The 18,837-nt window shown below is 44.3% G+C and overlaps 1 protein-coding gene across 6 annotated transcripts in view; it reads left to right on the top strand.

Moving 5' to 3' along the window:
- Nucleotides 1-15,707, top strand: part of CLIP1 (CAP-Gly domain containing linker protein 1) — a 122,117-nt gene extending 106,410 nt beyond the window's left edge. For all 6 annotated transcript variants that reach the window (XM_066260670.1, XM_066260665.1, XM_066260666.1 and 3 more), the window contains 6 exons: nt 2,620-2,672; nt 8,816-8,933; nt 9,028-9,178; nt 9,781-9,830; nt 13,374-13,498; nt 14,012-15,707. In XM_066260670.1, coding sequence (XP_066116767.1) covers nt 2,620-2,672; nt 8,816-8,933; nt 9,028-9,178; nt 9,781-9,830; nt 13,374-13,498; nt 14,012-14,237 — 723 coding nt within the window. In that variant the 3' untranslated portion in view covers nt 14,238-15,707. The remainder of the gene's footprint in view (nt 1-2,619; nt 2,673-8,815; nt 8,934-9,027; nt 9,179-9,780; nt 9,831-13,373; nt 13,499-14,011) is intronic.
- The last annotated feature ends 3,130 nt before the right edge of the window (nt 15,708-18,837 follow it).

The raw sequence follows: 18,837 nt of genomic DNA, 5'->3' as shown, positions 1-18,837 counted from the left end.
ACCCCTGCCCCTTCAGCCCCGCCAGCCCCTGCCTCCCCCAACCTACCCCCCCCAGCCCTGTCGCCCGGCCCTGCCCTCCCCAGCCCCTGCCCTCCCCAGCCCCTGCCCTCCCCAGCCCCTGCCCCCCTGACCCCTGCCCCTCCAGCCCCGCCAGCCCCTGCCTCCCCCAACCTACCCCCCCAGCCCTGTCGCCCAGCCCTGCCCTCCCCGGCCCCTGCCCCCCTGGCCACTGCCCTTCCCCGGCCCCCCCCAGCCCTGGCCCTCCCCCAGGCACGTTTTCCTGGCCCCTCTCTCCTCACCTCAGGGGCCCCTCTTCTGCCTTCAGAACTTGTTTCCCGAGCCCACGTCTTCAACAGCTCACTTCTACCTCTGACTTTCTACATAAACTTTCTTACAGTTTGGAAAAAAAATTACAGCGTTATTTTAAAATTAGAAATACATGTTTATAAATATGACGGGATACAAACATATGTCATTTCCAAGTATTTCCAAGTTATTGCTGTTCCTGCTGCCCCTTCATTGAGGCAACATTATAAATGGTTTGGTGTCTTTTCCCATACTGTCCTTCATGTGTGTAACAGCCTGTACAGATGCGGGTATACATACAGTTTTTGTTTCTAACAAAAGCTACATTGTAGAAATTACTACTCAAACTTGCCATTTTCCCCCAAAGGCATATTTCTTTTTTTTTCTTTTTTCTTTTTTACAGTGACAGAGTCAGAGAGAGGGACAGATAGGGACAGACAGACAGGAACGGACAGAGATGAGAAGCATCAATCATCAGTTTTTCGTTGTGACACCTTAGTTGTTCATTGATTGCTTTCTCATATGTGCCTTGACCGTGGGGCTACAGCAGACCGAGTAACCCCTTGCTCTAGTCAGCGACCTTGGGTCCAAGCTGATGAGCTTTTGCTCAAACCAGATGAACCCGCATTCAAGCTGGTGACCTCGGGGTCTCGAACCTGGGTCATCTGCATCTCAGTCCGATGCTCTATCCACTGCGCCACCACCCAGTCAGACCAAAGGCATATTTCTTAAGCTATGATTTGTATAAAATTCACTTTTTTTTTTTTTGTATTTTTCTGAAGCTGGAAATGGGGAGAGACAGTCAGACAGACTCCCGCATGCACCCGACCGGGATCCACCCGGCACGCCCACCAAGGGGCGACGCTCTGCCCACTGGGGGATGATGCTCTGCCCCTCTGGGGTGTCGCCCCGTCGCGACCAGAGCCACTCTAGCGCCTGGGGCAGAGGCCAAGGAGCCATCCCCAGCGCCTGGGCCATCGTCGCTCCAATGGAGCATCGCTGCGGGAGGGGAAGAGAGAGACAGAGAGGAAGGAGAGGGGGAGAGGTGGAGAAGCAGATGGGCGCGTCTCCTGTGTGCCCTGGCCGGGAATCGAACCCGGGACTTCTGCACGCCAGGCCGACGCTCTACCACTGAGCCAACCAGCCAGGGCCTAAAATTCATTCTTAATGGCATATATACAGTCATAACTTACACTGCAATCAACATCCCCTTGTGTGACCTGGGGTGGCACAGTAGATCAAGCATCAACCTGGAACGCCGAGGCTGCTGGTTCAAAGTCCTGGCCTCTTGCCTGGTCAAGGCACATACGACAAGCAAGCAATGAATGGTGAAGTAGCTATGAGTTCATACTTCTTGCTGCATCCCTACTCCCCTCTTCTCTCTCTAAAATCAATAAATAAATCTTAAAAAAAAACCAGGATTATTCTGAACATACTGTTTGTAGTATGGTCAGCTACTATAGCAAACTAAAAAAAAAGTAAAAGACTATATTTAACCTTGATAGACATGATAAATATAATCTAATGTTCAAACATGTCTGTGTAGATTTAAGAACTTTTTAGGTATAAAGACCTTATAGCAAAGCATGTGCATAACAGATACATAAACAGAAATAAGGCCTTAACTACATATAGCTTAAATCCTAGGCTACTGAAAAAAAGTCATTACATAGTCTCTGGTGTTATACTTAAATAAAAGTCCCACACAAGAGCGTTTCACCCCTTCGTTTTATTAACAATGTGAACTGAAATTAGCAGTTGGCTAAACTTGGGTGCAGATAGTGGTGAGGGTTCTTTCAAATTAACTAATGGAATATTTTGTTCTCTACCTTCTGTGGAATAATAGAGTTTTAGAAGTAAAGGGCCACTGGACGTTCATTTGTAACTGCCGTATTTCACAGGTGAGAAACAGGTGCTTGGAATATAGCAGGCATGAAATGGGGCCCACGCAGAGTCAATGGCCTGCTCCCAGCCCTCCTCGAGTTAGTGACACTCGGCCTCTTGTTTCAGTAAAGGGGCTAGAATGTTCATGGTGGAGCTTCCCTTCAGTGCTTAACAAATGTGTATTGCTTGTCTAGGGTGTACTATGTGGATTGTTGAAGTGCTGTTACTATTTGTAACTCGCAAGTCCATGAGGAAGGGAGGTCAGTCGGGTCACCAGTGATTTGTAAACTAGTAACTGTATATCCGGTGATGTAGCGACCACTGCTTTTGCTGCCCTGAAGCCTGGGAACGTGACCCGTGGTATGAGAGATAGACCTCTCTGTGGGCTTATGAGGAACTGAACTTTTTAATGTGTGCTTTTTTTTCCAGGTGGAAGAAGAAAGATCTGTGCTAAATAATCAGTTGTTAGAGATGAAAAAGAGGTAGGTTTCCCTCTTCTGTTTATCGTTGGCATGTGTGAGTGTTTGTGTGTGTTTTAAGGAAAACATTAGAACATGATGTGGATGGTGACTTGTAGAGAACATACGACCTTCTCATTCAGAAAATTGCGCTGTGATAGTTTGAGACTCATAATTGACAAATGACGAAAATTCACTTGCAGAAGTTTCAGTGTCAGTTACTTAGACAAAGACGAGCTGAACTGTTAGGCCATGGTTGGTTGCACTTACTCAGAGGTGTTCTCTGGTTAGATCCTCTCACACTGCTGTTCCCTCCTCGTTCCAGTGACTAAAAACACTGTCATGTTATGTGGAGTCAGCAATCTGCGTGTAAATACTGATATCAGTTTTATAAGATTTTAATTTTTTAGTTCTAATGGGTAACAGTTATAAATGATTCTTATCTATTTTCTGAAAAAATACCTTTTTTTTTTCATGATAAACAGCTTTCAAACAGAAGCCTTCAGTAAGGAAAGGGCCCACAGAAATAATTGTTTAGAAGCTTGATGCTTATCTATATCCCCTGACAGTAAGTCTGCTCTTCTTAAAATGTTCAGTTTGTATCTAGAGATACTACAAAAGAAAAAAAGGATGCTCCATGCTCTTGCAGAGTGTTCTCTCCCTGCCGGTCAGGGCAGAAGATGCCCATCTGGACCGCTGTCCCACGCGTTCTGCCCAGGCTGCGGCTCAGGAACCCGAGGGCTTTGTTCGGCCCACAAAGAGATTTGGGTTCCGTGAGCTACATTTGAAGAGCCGTTAGGCCTTGGCCCAGGGGGTGACTTTCCGCCTTTCCCTCTTTAATTAAGGAATATCTCGATTCATTCTTCTTTAAAGTTTCTCACCAGAATGGATATGTTTCGGATTGCCACCCCTCTGGTCCAGCTAGGCATCCTTGTGGTGACTGGTCTCCCGTGCCTTAACCCAGCTCCTGTGTACAGGCACAGCCCTGCCTACGTGGGGCTCAGAATGTTTACTTTTCTATCCGTATGGCTTTGTTTCTTTAAAAAGAACCGCATGTACAAAGTTCTGCCAGAACAACTCCATAGGGCTATACTGTGACATTCTGGCCAGGGGACATATAAAAACAGGTTGATATAAGTACTAGTATGTCCCCTTGTGTTTATGTAGCACTTCCTAATTCACAGGTTTATATAATCTCAAACAACCCAGTGAAATGCATGGTGGGACATGCATTTAAAAGGATGAAACGAAAGCTCAAAGAGCTAGGCCACTTGGCCGAGAACTCAGACACAGGCATGACACCCAGGTCCTCAGGTTTTTATGCTGGTTCTTGTCTTATTATACATTTATTTATTATTACTTAATTTTTTAAAATTTATTGATTTTAGAGAGAAAGAGAGAAACATAGATTTGTGGTTGCACTTATTTATGCATTTATTGGTTGATTCTTCTTTGTGCCCTGAACCCGCAACCTTGATGTATGGGGACGATGCGGTAACCAACTGAGCTACCCAGTCAGGGATATTTATTATTACTTTTTTTTTTTTTACAGGGACAGAGAGAGAGAGAGAGTCAGAGAGAGGGATAGATAGGAACAGACAGACAGGAACAGAGAGAGATGAGAAGCATCAATCATCAGTTTTTCGTTGCAACACCTTAGTTGTTCATTGATTGCTTTCTCATATGTGCCTTGACCGCGGGCCTTCAGCAGACCAAGTAACCCCTTGCTTGAGCCAGCGACCTTGGGTCCAAGCTGGTGAGCTTTTTGTTCAAGCCAGATGAGCCCGTGCTCAAGCTGGTGACCTCGGGGTCTCGAACCTTGGTCCTCCACATCCCAGTCCGACGCTCTATCCACTGCGCCATCACCTGGTCAGGCTTTATTATTACTTTTTAAAGAAAGATGTATGCTTTGTTCATCCTTACCATATGACTTTAACTAAATCATATGCCTTTCAAAATGCGAATGGGCATGTGAATTTTTTCATGGCTTCAAAAGATGGGACTGATGTGGGTACAGGTCCACTCCTGTCTTCATACTTTTCTGTCTCCATCCCCGTTGTAGCTGCTGGGTATGTTTAGGAGACTGTCTCTTGAAAATTACTCTTGCTAATCAATGAATGCATATTAAGGTCATTTTTTTCTGGGAGTGAAAAAATTTTAAATCTAGTTTGTCATATTTACAACCTTTTTTTTTTTGTCACATTGTTAATTAACCCTCATGAAAAGTTATGTCTGTTTCAGAAATATGAATGCAAATCTATATTTGAACAAGTAATTAGGCCCTTAAGTGCCTTCTAAAATCAGTCTGGTAAAAGATTAGTACGTAGGTCTATGTGTATAATAGTTGAGTGTATTTAGCATAAAATGCAAAAAAGAATTTGATACGCTCTTAATTGAAAAGCCTGGAAAGTCCTTAAATCGCAAAGATATTTGAAATGTAGCTGTTTAAGCAAGAACTGAGATCTTAGTGGACAGTCTAATTTAGAAGTGATCATTGAGTATACATAATAGTCAAGAAAGCATATACTGTAATTGCCAATTCACATAGTCATTGTATGGAAGTGCAGAACTCACTCCTGATATAGGATGAAACTACTTATCATTAAGAAATTAGTAACATCATCCTCTATTGCTATAGTTTTTTGGTATCTAAACATTGAGTCGCAGGCAATAAGTACGAAGAGTGTTCTCTTAAAAATGTAAGATTTCTTTGGAAAACTGGCCTCTGAGTTAGGCACACCCCCTTCAAGCGGGTTCCAGGAGATGAGGCAGAGGTGACCTTGAACTGCTGTAAGTGACAGTGTGTATGGGGTCCCTCTGACAGCTAATGCTTGCCCTCAGCAGGTTGGGGAACTCGTTTGGCTTCTCCCTCCTCGAGGCTTTTTTGATGTCAAGAAAGGGACTTCAGAGCCAAACATTTTAGATGTGGACCCCGTGGAGTCAGAATCAGTTATGTTCGAGTAAACGCGAGGTCGCTGTCAGGACTGAAGCCCGGGCGGCGATCCTGTCACAGACCCTGCCGAGGCCTCTCGCTCCTCTGGCTCCTTACGCGCACTGTGGGTGGCTGGCTGACTGTCTCCAGCTCGTGCTGCTCACCATGCTCATCTCACCCTCTCTTTTCCCTTCCTACTCCTGCTTCCTTTGCTCTATCTGTGTGTCTTTCATGGTAAGACTAAAGAAAGTCTATCCACGTTATAATAAATAAATTTCATATATTTTTAGTAAACCAGATTGTTGTATATATTTTTGGCTGCTTTTGTCCCTCTGTGTCTTGCTTTTGTTTTGTAAAATATTCTCAGCAGTGCGCACATGCGCACGCACACACACATTATATGGTCTTTTTTTTAATACCTAAATACAGCAAAGAACTTTAGTGCCAACATAGTTCCCCTCACTGACTTGCATTTCTCTTCATGTTTCTAATATTTGGTTCTTGTTACCTTGCATTTCTGAAGCTTGCCCAGTCACACTTGAAGGTATTTGCTTTGTCACTAGAATGTATTTCTTACGAAAGTAGTAAGGAAAGAATCTGGGTAGTACGTTCCCTTGGGAAAAAGCTTTCTGACCCATTCCGACCCTTCTTCCATATTATGTTTATCTTCCCTTTTTGATATTTTGAGTGACACCGAGTCATTCTAGTCAGGGTGGCTTAAAAGTAACTCGGCCCTCCCGTCAGCGTGACTTGCAGCTCAGATGTCAGTGGCGTTGGCAGAAACGGTTTAATCAGCCCCTGTTGGTTCACATGGTGGGATTAGGGCTAAGAAACAGCCCGAGATGCCCGCAGTGAAGATCTGTCACAAAGATGAGCTGCCAGCGTCTGTCTGTCCTGTCATCTTTCACAAGTTAGGTCCCTTTCTTAACCACGCATCTTTTGGTAACTTGGACAAGCAGCGTTCTGCTTAGATAGCAGCCTTGCTTACAGGTTGTTCGTGTCGGGTGATAAGCATGTAAATATGCCTGTACCTTCTCCTCCTGCCCGCTGACAGTCCCTGACACAAAGCCTCTGTGACATCTTGACCCACCAGGGTCCTGATTATGGAGATTCTGAATCGGTCTACTAATCCCGAAATCCTGGTGTTTATCAGTAAAAACATTTTAAATAATGTTCACATCTGAGCTGCATTTACAATAAATGAAGATCTTTCTTTTACAATAGAGTAACCTCACAGGTAGGTTGAATAGAGGCCTAAACAGCCTAAGCTTTGTGAACTCTTTGGATAACATTAGATGTTTACTTTCCAGGTGGAAGAAGTCTTCATACATTCCTTCCGTTAAAATCTGATTTGTTTCTACCTAAATGAGATCCTATTTCCTAGCAAGGTGTTACTCAGTACATTAGAGTCACTGGTGCCCACCCCCCCCCTTTTCAGTGTACAAATAATGCTTGGGTGTTGAATTCAAGAAATGTCTGTAAGTCTCAAATTCTTTTCTTACTACTTATTCTGGAGTGTAAGGCGTAAGCCACACAATGAGATAAATACAAACACTTATATTTTTACCTCTTGTGTAGAATTTCAATTTCCCATAAATCACGAGAATTCTGTAATTCGTGTGCCGGATATCTTGGGTCTCACTAACCAGACATGCATTGTGCCATTTCTAACCTGGGCCTCAGTTTCCGATTCTTCCAGTTGGTCATGAAACAGACCGAACCTTGACATGCTCCACATGCATCCGGTTATTTCTCAGAACCGGGAGCAGTTTGGCTTGTTGTTTTTTAAGTTACGAATTCTCACTAGTTTTTAGCTACATTCATGAAGTGTGTAGGTTGTGTGGCCTGAGGGCTAGCTAGCTAGGAAAGTTTTCTCCAGTTTTGTTTTGCCCAAAATATTTTTGCTGTTACAAGGTCTTTTTCCTTGTTTCACACTGCATGTAACTTAACAAACAAAATGTTTTTATTTTAAAATTATAGAGTCACAGAAAAGTTGCAGAGGAGTTCTGAGTGTTTCCACATGCCCCTCCCTCTGGTGTGCATCTTACATTCCCTGGTCCATTTATCCAAACTTAGAAAGCGACATTGGTGTGTATATGCTTAGCCATAGAATTCTAGACATTATTCAGATGTCCCCAGTTTTGTCCTTTTTCTCTTCCAGGATCCAACCTAGGATACCACCTTGCATTCAGTTGTCATATATCCTTAGCCTCTTCCAGTCTGTCAGTCTGTAACAGTCCTGGTGACCATGACCGCGGCACTTGCAAATGTGTGTAATTTTTCCAACAAAGATGTGAATACGCACACACATAAACACGTCATGACCAGCCCTTCTGGGCTGTGTCTGTTGTGTCTTGCCCTCTCTCCCTGTTTTCCTTCATCTTTCCCTTTCTGTCCCCACTCCCTTGCCTCCAAGATCAGGGTCTTCCTCTCATCAAAGGCCCAGTCCCTTCCCTCTGCTGATAGCCAAAGGCTGAGCCAGGCTGAGACGGTGAGCCCAGTGCCCCGGCCTTCTTCCTCCATTGTCGCCCCCACGCTCTCACTCTGTACCTGGAGACCCATGTTCATGTTTCTGTTTGGCGCTTTCTGTAATGATCTCTCGTTTCCATGAGCAATTGAACGTCCTTCTCAGATTCCATGGGTGAAAACTAAGAACCCTTCAGTCTGAATAGCAGGACTGTTTGCTACTATTTTGGCCCATAAGATCTCAAAAACACATTCTTGGAATTTGCTTAAAAGTGACTGAAATTAGTGAGAACCAATCGATACTTCCAGCATAAAAGCTGCTCTGCATGACATCCGTATACTCGCTTTGCATGTGTGTATTTTAATTGTTGTTATTGCTTGGTAATAATTTATTGACAAAGTAGCAGAATTCAGCTGGGGGGGGTTAGATATTTAAAGGAATTAGTTGGGGGTGCTACAGTCTTGCTTTTTCTAACTGTACATTTTCCAGAGTCATTAACTTGTGTCTTTAAATTCAAATGGAGACAATGCTATGCAGAATCTGGCATGTCTGTGCGTAGTAAACTTTCTCTCCCCTCACAGTAAGTAAAATTTCAAGTAAAATTTGGAAGCATTAACAGCCTGAACCCCCTATAAAACTTACCTGTGATAGACTTTTTTTTTTCCGTTACATTAACTAAAAGTTAATTGCGTGTCTGCTCTAGGACAGTGGTACAATGGATCACTCTCTCGGTTGACTTCTGGAATGTTTAACTCTTTGGTCTTTTAGAGAATCCAAGCTAATAAAAGACGCCGATGAAGAGAAAGCCTCCTTGCAGAAATCCATCAGCCTGACGAGTGCCTTACTCACAGAGAAGGACGCAGAGCTGGAGAAGCTGAGGAACGAGGTAGGGTGACTCCAAGGCGACTGTTCCCACCGTCCCCACCACCCCCTTTCTGCGTGACGCCGCTCCTAAGCCGCGCACCAACGCTGTGTTTCAGGTCACGGTGCTGCGGGGAGAGAACGCCTCCGCCAAGTCCTTGCACTCGGTGGTCCAGTCTCTGGAGTCCGACAAGGTGAAGCTGGAGCTCAAAGTGAAGAACCTGGAGCTGCAACTCAAAGAGAACAAGCGGCAGCTCAGCAGCTCCTCAGGTGTGTGGTCCTGCTCTCCGAGTCTGCTGCTTCCCGGTGCTCCCGGCAGGGGGCACCCTGGCGCAGATGCCCCATTAGGCAGCCAATGCTCTGCCCCTGTGAGTCCTCCACCCCCTGCTCTCGCTCCGCCACCGTTTCATCAGACAGCGGGCTGGCCCGACCCGGGGCTCAGGCAGAGGAGCATGCCTGGTCTCCCCACTTCTGGTCCTTCCCGCGGGCCTGAGTGTTGGGGGGTGAACTTAAGGTGGTGGGGACCGGCTGCCGTCCCAGTGCTGTGGGGGGTGCTGAAAGTGACCAGTGATGGAGAGCAGGGAGGGTCCCCCGCTTCTTTAGGTTCGGATAAATGGGAGGGCCCTTCTTACCCAGCGGAGAGCCAGCCCCGAAGGGAGACAGCGGAAGGGGCAGAGCCACTGCGGGTGCCGGTCCCTAGGGGACCGGGTGTGAGACAGGAGCTCGTGATGTGTGGTTCTCAAAGAGGCACGTCTGGGAATGCCACAGAAAATGAGTTTCTAACACCGGCTGTTTCACTGGGATAGCAAGAAAGAAGGATTGCTATATTTTAATAACCCCTCTTCACTTTTGTTTTTATTTTTTAAATTAAGGTAATACTGATACTCAGGCAGAAGAGGATGAAAGAGTCCAGGAAAGTCAGGTAATATTCCTGCCTTTTGCTTTGCTTACTAGCTCTTTTTTAAAAAATCATTTCATCTTTTGAACAAGTTATACATTCATATGGTCTAAACATTAAACCATATTAAAAATATAGACAGTAAAAAATCTCCCTCCAAACTTTTCTCTTCTGGTCAGATCCCAACCCTCCAAACAGGTAATTGCTGTTATTACTGTTCTTTAAAAAAATTTTTTTTAGATTTATTATGTTGACGTAGTTTCAGATGTCCCACTCAGTTGGTTTTTTTTTTTTTTTTATCTTTTCAGGGGTTTTAAAAAAGTACATATAAGCCAAGACTCATAGTCTTTTCTTTCCTTTTTTACATAAATGATGGCATATTACATAAACTTATCTGCACTCATCTTTTTTATAGCTGTATAGTGTTCCATTATATGGACATACCTTAATGTAATTAGTTCTCTATGTGTTGATGTGACATTTGGGATGTTTCTGACCTTCTAGATACATTGTAAACAATGCTGAAGTGAATTATCTTAGACATCCCTCATTTTGCAGATATACTAATATTTCTTTGGGATAAATTCCTAGAAGTAGAATTGCTATGTCAAAAGGTCCCTTGTTTATCTCTACCTTAAAAAGATGGGGTTCTTTTTATTTTTTTTTTAAGTGGGAGACAGGAAGGCAGAGAGACAGACTCCCACATGTACCTTGATCAGGATCCACCTGGCAAGCCCCCTTCAGGGCGATGCTCTGCCCATCTGGGGCCAGTTCTTCGTTGTTCGGCAACTGAGCTATTTCCATGCTTGAAGCAAGGCCTTGGAGCCATCCTCAGAGCCCAGGGACAACTTGCTTAAACCATTTGAGCCTTGGCTGTGAGAAGGGGAGAGAGTAATAGAAAAAAGGTGGAGAAGCAGATAGTCACTTCTCCTGTGTGCCCTGACCAGGAATTGAACAACAGACTTCCACAGGCTGGGCCAATGCTCTACCGCTGAGCCAACCAACCAGGGCTAAAAAGATGGGGTTCTTGAAAACTGTTTCCTAAAGCCAAAATGAACAGAACAGCCTTAAATTTAAAAATGGGATTATCTGGAGACAGTATGTTCTCTATTTAGAAATGTAATAGCACTTAGACAGCAAGTATTTAATCTTCAGTTTTAATAATATGTTTTGGAAATATTTATCCTGTTTAAAAACCACAGATACAAAAGCTACCTATCATTGTAAATAGGAGGAAAGCTCAGGGAGTTTGGGATTTGTCTGACAGCTGCTTTGAAAGGCATGAGGGGGCCCAGCAGACTACTAACTTCCCCTAGTTAGCACTTTCTGCTTAGTGTATATGTCTAATAAACAGCAACTTAATTAACAATGTTTTCTCTTTCTCCCCCTTTCCTTTCTGCTTCCATTTGTTTCTGCTGCTGCCAACACTTTCCTTCCAATCAGCAAATGGTTTGTTTTATGTTTCCTAATTTGCAAGCACATGTGTGTATATGTATGTGTGCGTGTGCATGTGTATGTATGGTTTCCCACTATCCTTACATCCATTTTGTGCCTTTTTCTTCTTCCTGAAACAGAGCTCCTAACATGTTAAAGTCTTAGAAACTGCAGTTGAAGAAGTGAGAATGGACATGTAGAGTGGGTCTGCCTGCAGTGTTGGTAGGGATATTCTGCAGAGAACCACCAAGCTACTGACTGCTAGCTCTGTAGGAGGAAAAGGCCAATTGCTTCTTTTTTGTGTGTGTATTTTTCTGAGGTTGGAAACCAGGAGGCAGTCAGACAGACTCCTGCATGCGCCCGACCAGGATCCACCTGGCATGCCCACCAGGGGACGATGCTCTGCCCATCTGGGGCGTTGCTCTGCCGCAATCAGAGCCATTCTAGCGCCTGAGGCAGAGGCCATAGAGCCTTCCTCAGCGCCCGGGCAAACTTTGCTCCAATGGAGCCCCGGCTGCGGGAGGGGAAGAGAGAGACAGAGAGGAAGGAGAGGGGGAGGGGCGGAGAAGCAGATGGACGCTTCTCCTGTGTGTCCTGGCCGGGAATTGAACCCGGGACTCCTGCATGCCAGGCCGACGCTCTACCACTGAGCCAACCGGCCAGGGCCAACTGCTTCTTTAAGAATGGAAATATCTAGGCCTGACCTGTGGTGGCGCAGTGGATAAAGCGTCGATCTGGAAATGCTGAGGTCACCGAATCGAAACCGTGGGCTTGCCTGGTCAAGGCACATATGGGAGTTGATGCTTCCTGCTCCTCCCCTTCTCTCTCTCCTCTCTCTCTCCCCCCCTCCTTTCTAAAATGAATAAATTAAAAAAAAAAGAATGGAAATATCTATGTGTATATACTCATACACATTTTTAAAATTTATTTTATTTTTATTTTTTGTATTTTTGCCAAGTGAGAAGCAGAGAGACAGACTCCCACATGTGCCCAACCAGGATCCACTCGGCATGCCCACCAGGGGGCAATGCTCTGCCCATCTGGGGCGTTGCTCTGTTGTGGCCAGAGCCATTCCAGCACCTGAAGTGGAAGCCATGGAGTCATCCTCAGTGCCTGGGCCAACTTTGCTCCAATGGAGCCTTGGCTGCGGAGGGGAAGAGAGAGATAGAGAGAAAGGAGAGGGGGAGGGGTGGAGAAGCAGATGGGTGCTTTTCCTGGGTGCCTTGACCGGAAATTGAACACAGGACTTCCACATGCCTGACCGACGCTCTACCGCTAAGCCAACCAGCCAGAGCCTTTTTAAAATTTTTTAATTGATTTTGAGAGAGAGGAAGGGAGAGAGACACACACAGAGAGAGGGAAACCTCAATTTGTTTTTCCACTTATTCATGCATTCATTGGTTGATTCTTGTATGTGTCCTGGCCAGGGACTGAACCCAAAACCTTGGTGTATTGGGATGATGCTCTATCCAACTGAGCTACCTGTCCAGAGCACATTTCTTTAATATTGTAAAGCAGGGGTTTTTTTCATGGCTATCTAGAGAAATGAGACCTTTTTATTATTTGTAGAAGAGGGAAGAAACTTGATTTCTCAATGAAAGTGCGTTGGGTTTGAAAGCAAATGTGAGGATGAGCATCTCCTCTGGCTGGTCATTTCCTCCGGCCGGTCAGCCCGTCAGAGTGAACCTTGGCTTGTTGCTCTTCCCACTTGTGGAACCTGAACGCTGCCCCAAGCCTGAGTGTGTGCGAGTTCCCTCAGGTGAAAATGGAGCTTGAGCCTTCTTTTTAAAATGTCTTCCATTTTTCTCTGAAGACCCAGTTACCATCCCACCATGATTCATCAGTCAATGTGGTATGAGGGGAATTTCCCCATACTTTCTCAGATCTACAGATGCTAAGTTGTGGATTGGCCCATCAGTGGAATGGGACAACTCCCTAGTTGTGCTTTCCGTAAAGTGTGTGTGTGTGTGTGTGTGTATGAAACATAGGTTTAGTAATGGCCACTGTGGCCGCTGTGATGTCCAGCACATTCTGCAGCCATAGCATGAGAATCCACACCCATGCCTCCTTGATATTCTACTGTACACATTAGACATTTTACAGATCTGTTTCTTTTTTTTCTGAACAAATTAGATTGATTTCCTAAATTCAGTAATAGTGGACCTTCAAAGGAAGAATCAAGACCTCAAGATGAAGGTGGAGATGATGTCAGAAGCAGCTCTTAATGGGAACGGTGATGACCTAAATGATTATGACAGGTATTTCTTATAAAGCAATGCTGATCAGAACCTTAGTTCCACCTAAACATTATTTGTTTTTTTGAAAATAGTTTTATTTACTTTTCCATTGATTTGAGATAGAGAGAAGCATCAACTCATTTCACTTGGTTGTGCACTCATTGGTTGCTTCTCATATGTGCCCTGACAGGGGATCGAACCCATGATGTTGGTGCACCAGGATGACGCTCTATCCACTGAGCAGCCCAGCCAGGACAATAAATTGTTTTTAAAGTTAGGTTTTCCAGTGGATTGGAGAAACACTTGCTCTGTGGTTAATGGCCATAAATCTATTTCCATAAATTTGGCAAAAGTGAGACATACTGCAAATGAGTTTGACAGGAAACTTTAAAATATGGATTGTAGTGGTTACACTTGAGGCTCCCACATTTGGCCACAACTCTTTGCTTATTTTTTATTCTTTACAAATGGCACTGTCTCTTGAATTTCTTCTGCTAGAGATGAGCTTCTGATTACACACATTACCATTTGCAGTGATGACCAGGAGAAACAGGCCAAGAAGAAACCTCGCCTCTTTTGTGACATATGTGACTGCTTCGACCTCCACGACACAGAGGATTGTCCCACCCAGGCACAGATGTCTGAGGACCCACCCCATTCCACACACCACGGCCGTCGGAGCGAAGAGCGCCCGTACTGCGAGATCTGTGAGATGTTCGGGCACTGGGCAACCAACTGCAATGATGACGAGACCTTCTGATGATGCCGCCACCCAAGAACTGGGCTTTCTCAGGGGCACAAGCACAGAGGTAGCCGAACACCAGCATTCTGTGTGCAGATTTCAGGACAACTCACGCTATTCTTTTGGACCCCCATCAACAAATTTTAAGAAAATATTTTGATCTTCAACAAATTGCCCTTGTAGTTTCCTCTTATAAGTTATAAGAATAAATAACTTAATAGGTGAGTCTTCACCTCTCATTCTGTCTGCTTGATTTTGAAGTTCTCACAAGATGTTGCACCAGAGGCCATTACCTGTACTGTCCTGAGGGAAACCTTGTGGGACAATCCCTCCCCTTCCAGTACCTTATTTAAGTAACTTTAAATTATGCTGTTACTTTTCATATTTGCACTAAAATCCTTCCAGGCTGCATTTGTATATTTAGGGGTTTTGGTTAAGCTTTGACACTGGAATGAATTGAAAAAAAAATGTGCCATTTTGCATTTTCATCCTCCTCATTTAAAGTATTTTATTCGTAATTGAGGAACTAACTGAGCTCTTTGCACTACCTGCTGTCAGTAGTGCCTTTACTTCAGGCGTGGGGACACTTCGGTGTGCTTCTAAAGTCATGAGACAGGTAACGGGACGGGTGAGCCCCCAACTGCTGTGGCACGTTTTATAATCGATATGCTGCACTCACTCACTCTACTGTGGCATTTTGTTTATTGGTTTTGCATAATTTTAGTTTCTATATATTATATGTATATATTTTTTAAAAATCTCTATTTTGGAAAAAAGCATACACAACGTGTCTTTCTTTTTAGGTTCTTACCTTTATGAGAAACAAGAACACTTAGAACGTTTATCAGGACAAAGCGGGCTAGGTCAGAAATAGCATCACACGGCTTGGGAACTATTTTTTCTTTCTGTCTTTGTTTCTTTACAGGATATAAATAAACAAATAGATAAATAATAAATAAATACATACATACATATGTTTTTTCCTTCTTCAGCAGATACCTCCAGCAGTCAATTAATTAGATAATCAGCCACTATACAACACCTACATCAACCAATCTACAATCTTTACAAGTTGTTCTTACTGTGTTTTTAGATGAATGTATGATGAGAAATTCAACATTAATAATTTTGGATTTTCTTATCACAAAAAATTAAATGAAGGACCTCAGCCACCAGAAGTTTGTCAAACAGTTTGAATCTATTTATCTTGATTTGAATGTCTTTTAGAAGATGTAAAAAGTAATAAATAAATGTATCTTCCATGCTACATGTATAATAAGAACTTCTATAATTGTATATATGCCTTTGATGTATTTTCCCTTCGAGATGATTACGTGTTTGACAAGTGAAAATTTGTAATCAGTTACAATTTTTGTTATAAACATAATAGGGATTGTTTCACAAACACTATGTAAAACAGTATTAAAATTTGAGCAAACAGATGTTCTGTACCTACTTTAATAAATGGTTATACTTTTTTGCCCAGTAGTAGTATCTGATCGTCATTTTCAGGTTTGTCATAATGGTTAATGGTTTTTCAAATTAATCAAGTGCTGTAGATCCAAATAGCAGTTCCTACTACAGTTTTGCTGATAAGCAGCTTTTAAGAAATGTGGTATATTGCCTGCCCTGTGGTGGTACAGTGGATACAGTGTTGACCTGGAATGCTGAGGTTGCCGGTTCAAACCCTTGGCTTGCCCAGTCGAGGCACATACAGGAAGCAACTACTATGAATTGATGCTTCCTGCTCTCCCCCACCCTTTCTCTCTCTCCTCTATCTAAAATCAATAAATATTTTTAAAAAAGAGAGAGAAATGTGGTATATCCTTATCTCAAAGCATTCTATGACTCAGCATAAAATAAATACCTAAGGTTGTTATCTGTTACTATGTCATACCATATAACCTGACAGAAATATAAGTGGCACAATGTAGTGCCAACTCTCAATCCATGAAACTTTAGAAACTCTGAAAGTTGCTGTAATATTTACCAAAATGCTTACTGAACCAAACATCTGGAGTTTTTTCTGGTGGTTTTTTTTTTTTTTTTACTTTTTCCATTGATTTGAGAGAGAGGAAGGAGTGGGGAAGAGAGAGAGATAGAAAGAGAGAGAAGCATTACGTTGTTCCACTTACTTGTTCCATTTAGTTATGCGCTCATTGATTGCTTCCCCCACATGCCCTGACCTGGCATTGACACCGTGACCTTGGCGATGCTTTATTGCTTGAGCTATCTGGCCAGGGCCCAAACATCTACTTTATGAGCAGACTTTCACACATATATTTCCAAAGCAGACTTACTGTAGTAGTTGAACAAGAACAATTTCTTTTACCTAAATAAAACTGACAGTAGTCCTTGACTTCAGTATTGACTGTAGGGGATTAAAAGACTCAAAATATTATATTAAACTAATTGTAATCATTTCACAATATACACATATAGCAAGTTATGTACACCTAAAAAAGACAACACAAAACAAGTATGCAGTATGTACAGGGCAAATACATCAGGAATGCAAGATCTGCAAACATTGTGTTCAAGTAGAACATCTCTGCTGGTCATCTCGCACCCTGATCCCGTAGAGGAGGATAGTTTATCACCCTGGTCTGGCTTGCTCCCACTCTGAGGGCTTGAGATTTCACCAGCCTTGGGCGCTTTTCCTCTTAGATAACTTGTGCTTCACTTAACCGCTCATGACACAGTCTGCTGAGCTCAACATTTATTCTCACAGGCGGTGCTAAAATAATACACATTCTCTGTTGAGCACAAGACCCGCATGCATATGGGATAATTTGTGATACAGGTTCAGAAATAGGTCGTGAACAGTCTGCATGAGTGGAAACTATTTTAAAATCTAAATGTCATTGATAGGATCAAAAAATTGAGAATGGCCCTGACCGGTTAGCTCAGTGGCAGAGCGTTGGCCTGGCATGCAGGAGTTCCGGGTTCGATTCCCGGCCAGGGCACACAGGAGAAGTGCCCATCTGCTTCTCCACCCCTCCCCCTCTCCTTCCTCTCTGTCTCTCTCTTCCCCTCCCGCAGCCGGGGCTCCATTGGAGCAAAGGTTTGCCTGGGTGCTGAGGATGGCTCTGTGGCCTCTGCCTCAGGTGCTAGAATGGCTCTGATTGCGGCAGAGCAACGCCCCCTAGTGGGCGTGCCGGCTGGATCCCCGTCCGGCGCATGCGGGAGTCTGTCTGACTGCTTCCCTGTTTCCAACTTCGGAAAAATGCAAAAAAAAAAAAAAAAAAAAATTGAGAATGGAAGGTTGTATAGATAGATGTATGATTGTTTTTTAAAATATCCCCGAATTCCTCTTTGCTCACTCGGGCTCCATGGTCATGTTTTGTCTTTATAACAAGAACAAAAGGCTGAAGGGGCAGGCGGTGGGGTGGGAGGATTGGCCTTTCCCCAGGTCCCAAATAGCCGATTTCTACCTCAAAGTACTGAAACACATTTATCATCCTAAAATAACAGGTAATTACTGAGCAATTAAGTCCCAGGCACCCCGATAAGCTTTTTTTTTTTTTTTTTGTATTTTTCTGAAGCTGGAAACAGGGAGAGACAGTCAGACAGACTCCCGCATGCGCTGGACCGGGATCCACCCCGCACGCCCACCAGGGGGCGACGCTCTGCCCACCAGGGGACGATGCTCTGCCCCTCCGGGGCATCGCTCTGTTGCGACCAGAGCCACTCTAGCGCCTGGGGCAGAGGCCAAGGCGCCATCCCCAGCGCCCGGGCCATCTTTGCTCCAATGGAGCCTTGGCTGCGGGAGGGGAAGAGAGAGAGAGAGAGAGAGAGGAAGGAGAGGGGGAGGGGTGGAGAAGCAGATGGGCGCTTCTCCTGTGTGCCCTGGCCGGGAATCCAACCCGGGACTTCTGCACGCCTGGCCGACGCTCTACCACTGAGCCAATCGGCCAGGGCCCGATAAGCTTTTTATGTGACTCACAAGATCCTAGGATTCCCATAACTCTCAAGGTAAAGTAAAAAAAAAAAAAAAAGTTGCTGATGACTCAAGTGGCTTCCACATCGGACAGTATTTGTGTGAGATACACTAAAAGTCTACTAGGATGAGCTAAACCGACAAGGCACTCGAGGTTCCTCCAGACTCCGGCCATCTTTGTCAACATTGGCTCTCCGCCCCCAAAACCAAAAAAGCCACTTTTGGTTGCTATAAGTAAGATTTCCATGCACGCTTGGCTTCAAACTACCATTTCACAATGAGTACGCTTGCTGTTAAGAAAGTGGCGATTTAGCCTGACCAGGCCGTGGCCCACGCAGTGGATAGAACGTCGGACTGGGATGCGGAGAACCCAGGTTCCAGACCCCAAGGTCGCCAGCTTGAGCGGGCTCATCTGGTTTGAGCAAAAAGCTTACCAGCTTGGACCCAAGATCGCTGGTTCCACAAGGGGCTACTCCGTCTGCTGAAGGCCCACGGTCAAGGCACATTTGAGAAAGTAATCAATGAACAACTAAGGTGTCTCAATGCGCAACGAGAAACTAATGATTGATGCTTCTCATCTCTCCCCCCCACCCCGTTCCTGTCTATCCCTCTCTCTCTCTCTGTTCCTGTTAAAAAAAAAAAAAAGAAAGAAAGTGGCAATTTATAAATATATATAGC

This window comes from Saccopteryx bilineata, chromosome 2 (assembly GCF_036850765.1).
Source record: "Saccopteryx bilineata isolate mSacBil1 chromosome 2, mSacBil1_pri_phased_curated, whole genome shotgun sequence".
NCBI lineage: Eukaryota > Metazoa > Chordata > Mammalia > Chiroptera > Emballonuridae > Saccopteryx > Saccopteryx bilineata.
Note: the sequence above shows the minus strand (reverse complement) of the source record. Positions and strands in the feature narration are given on the sequence as shown.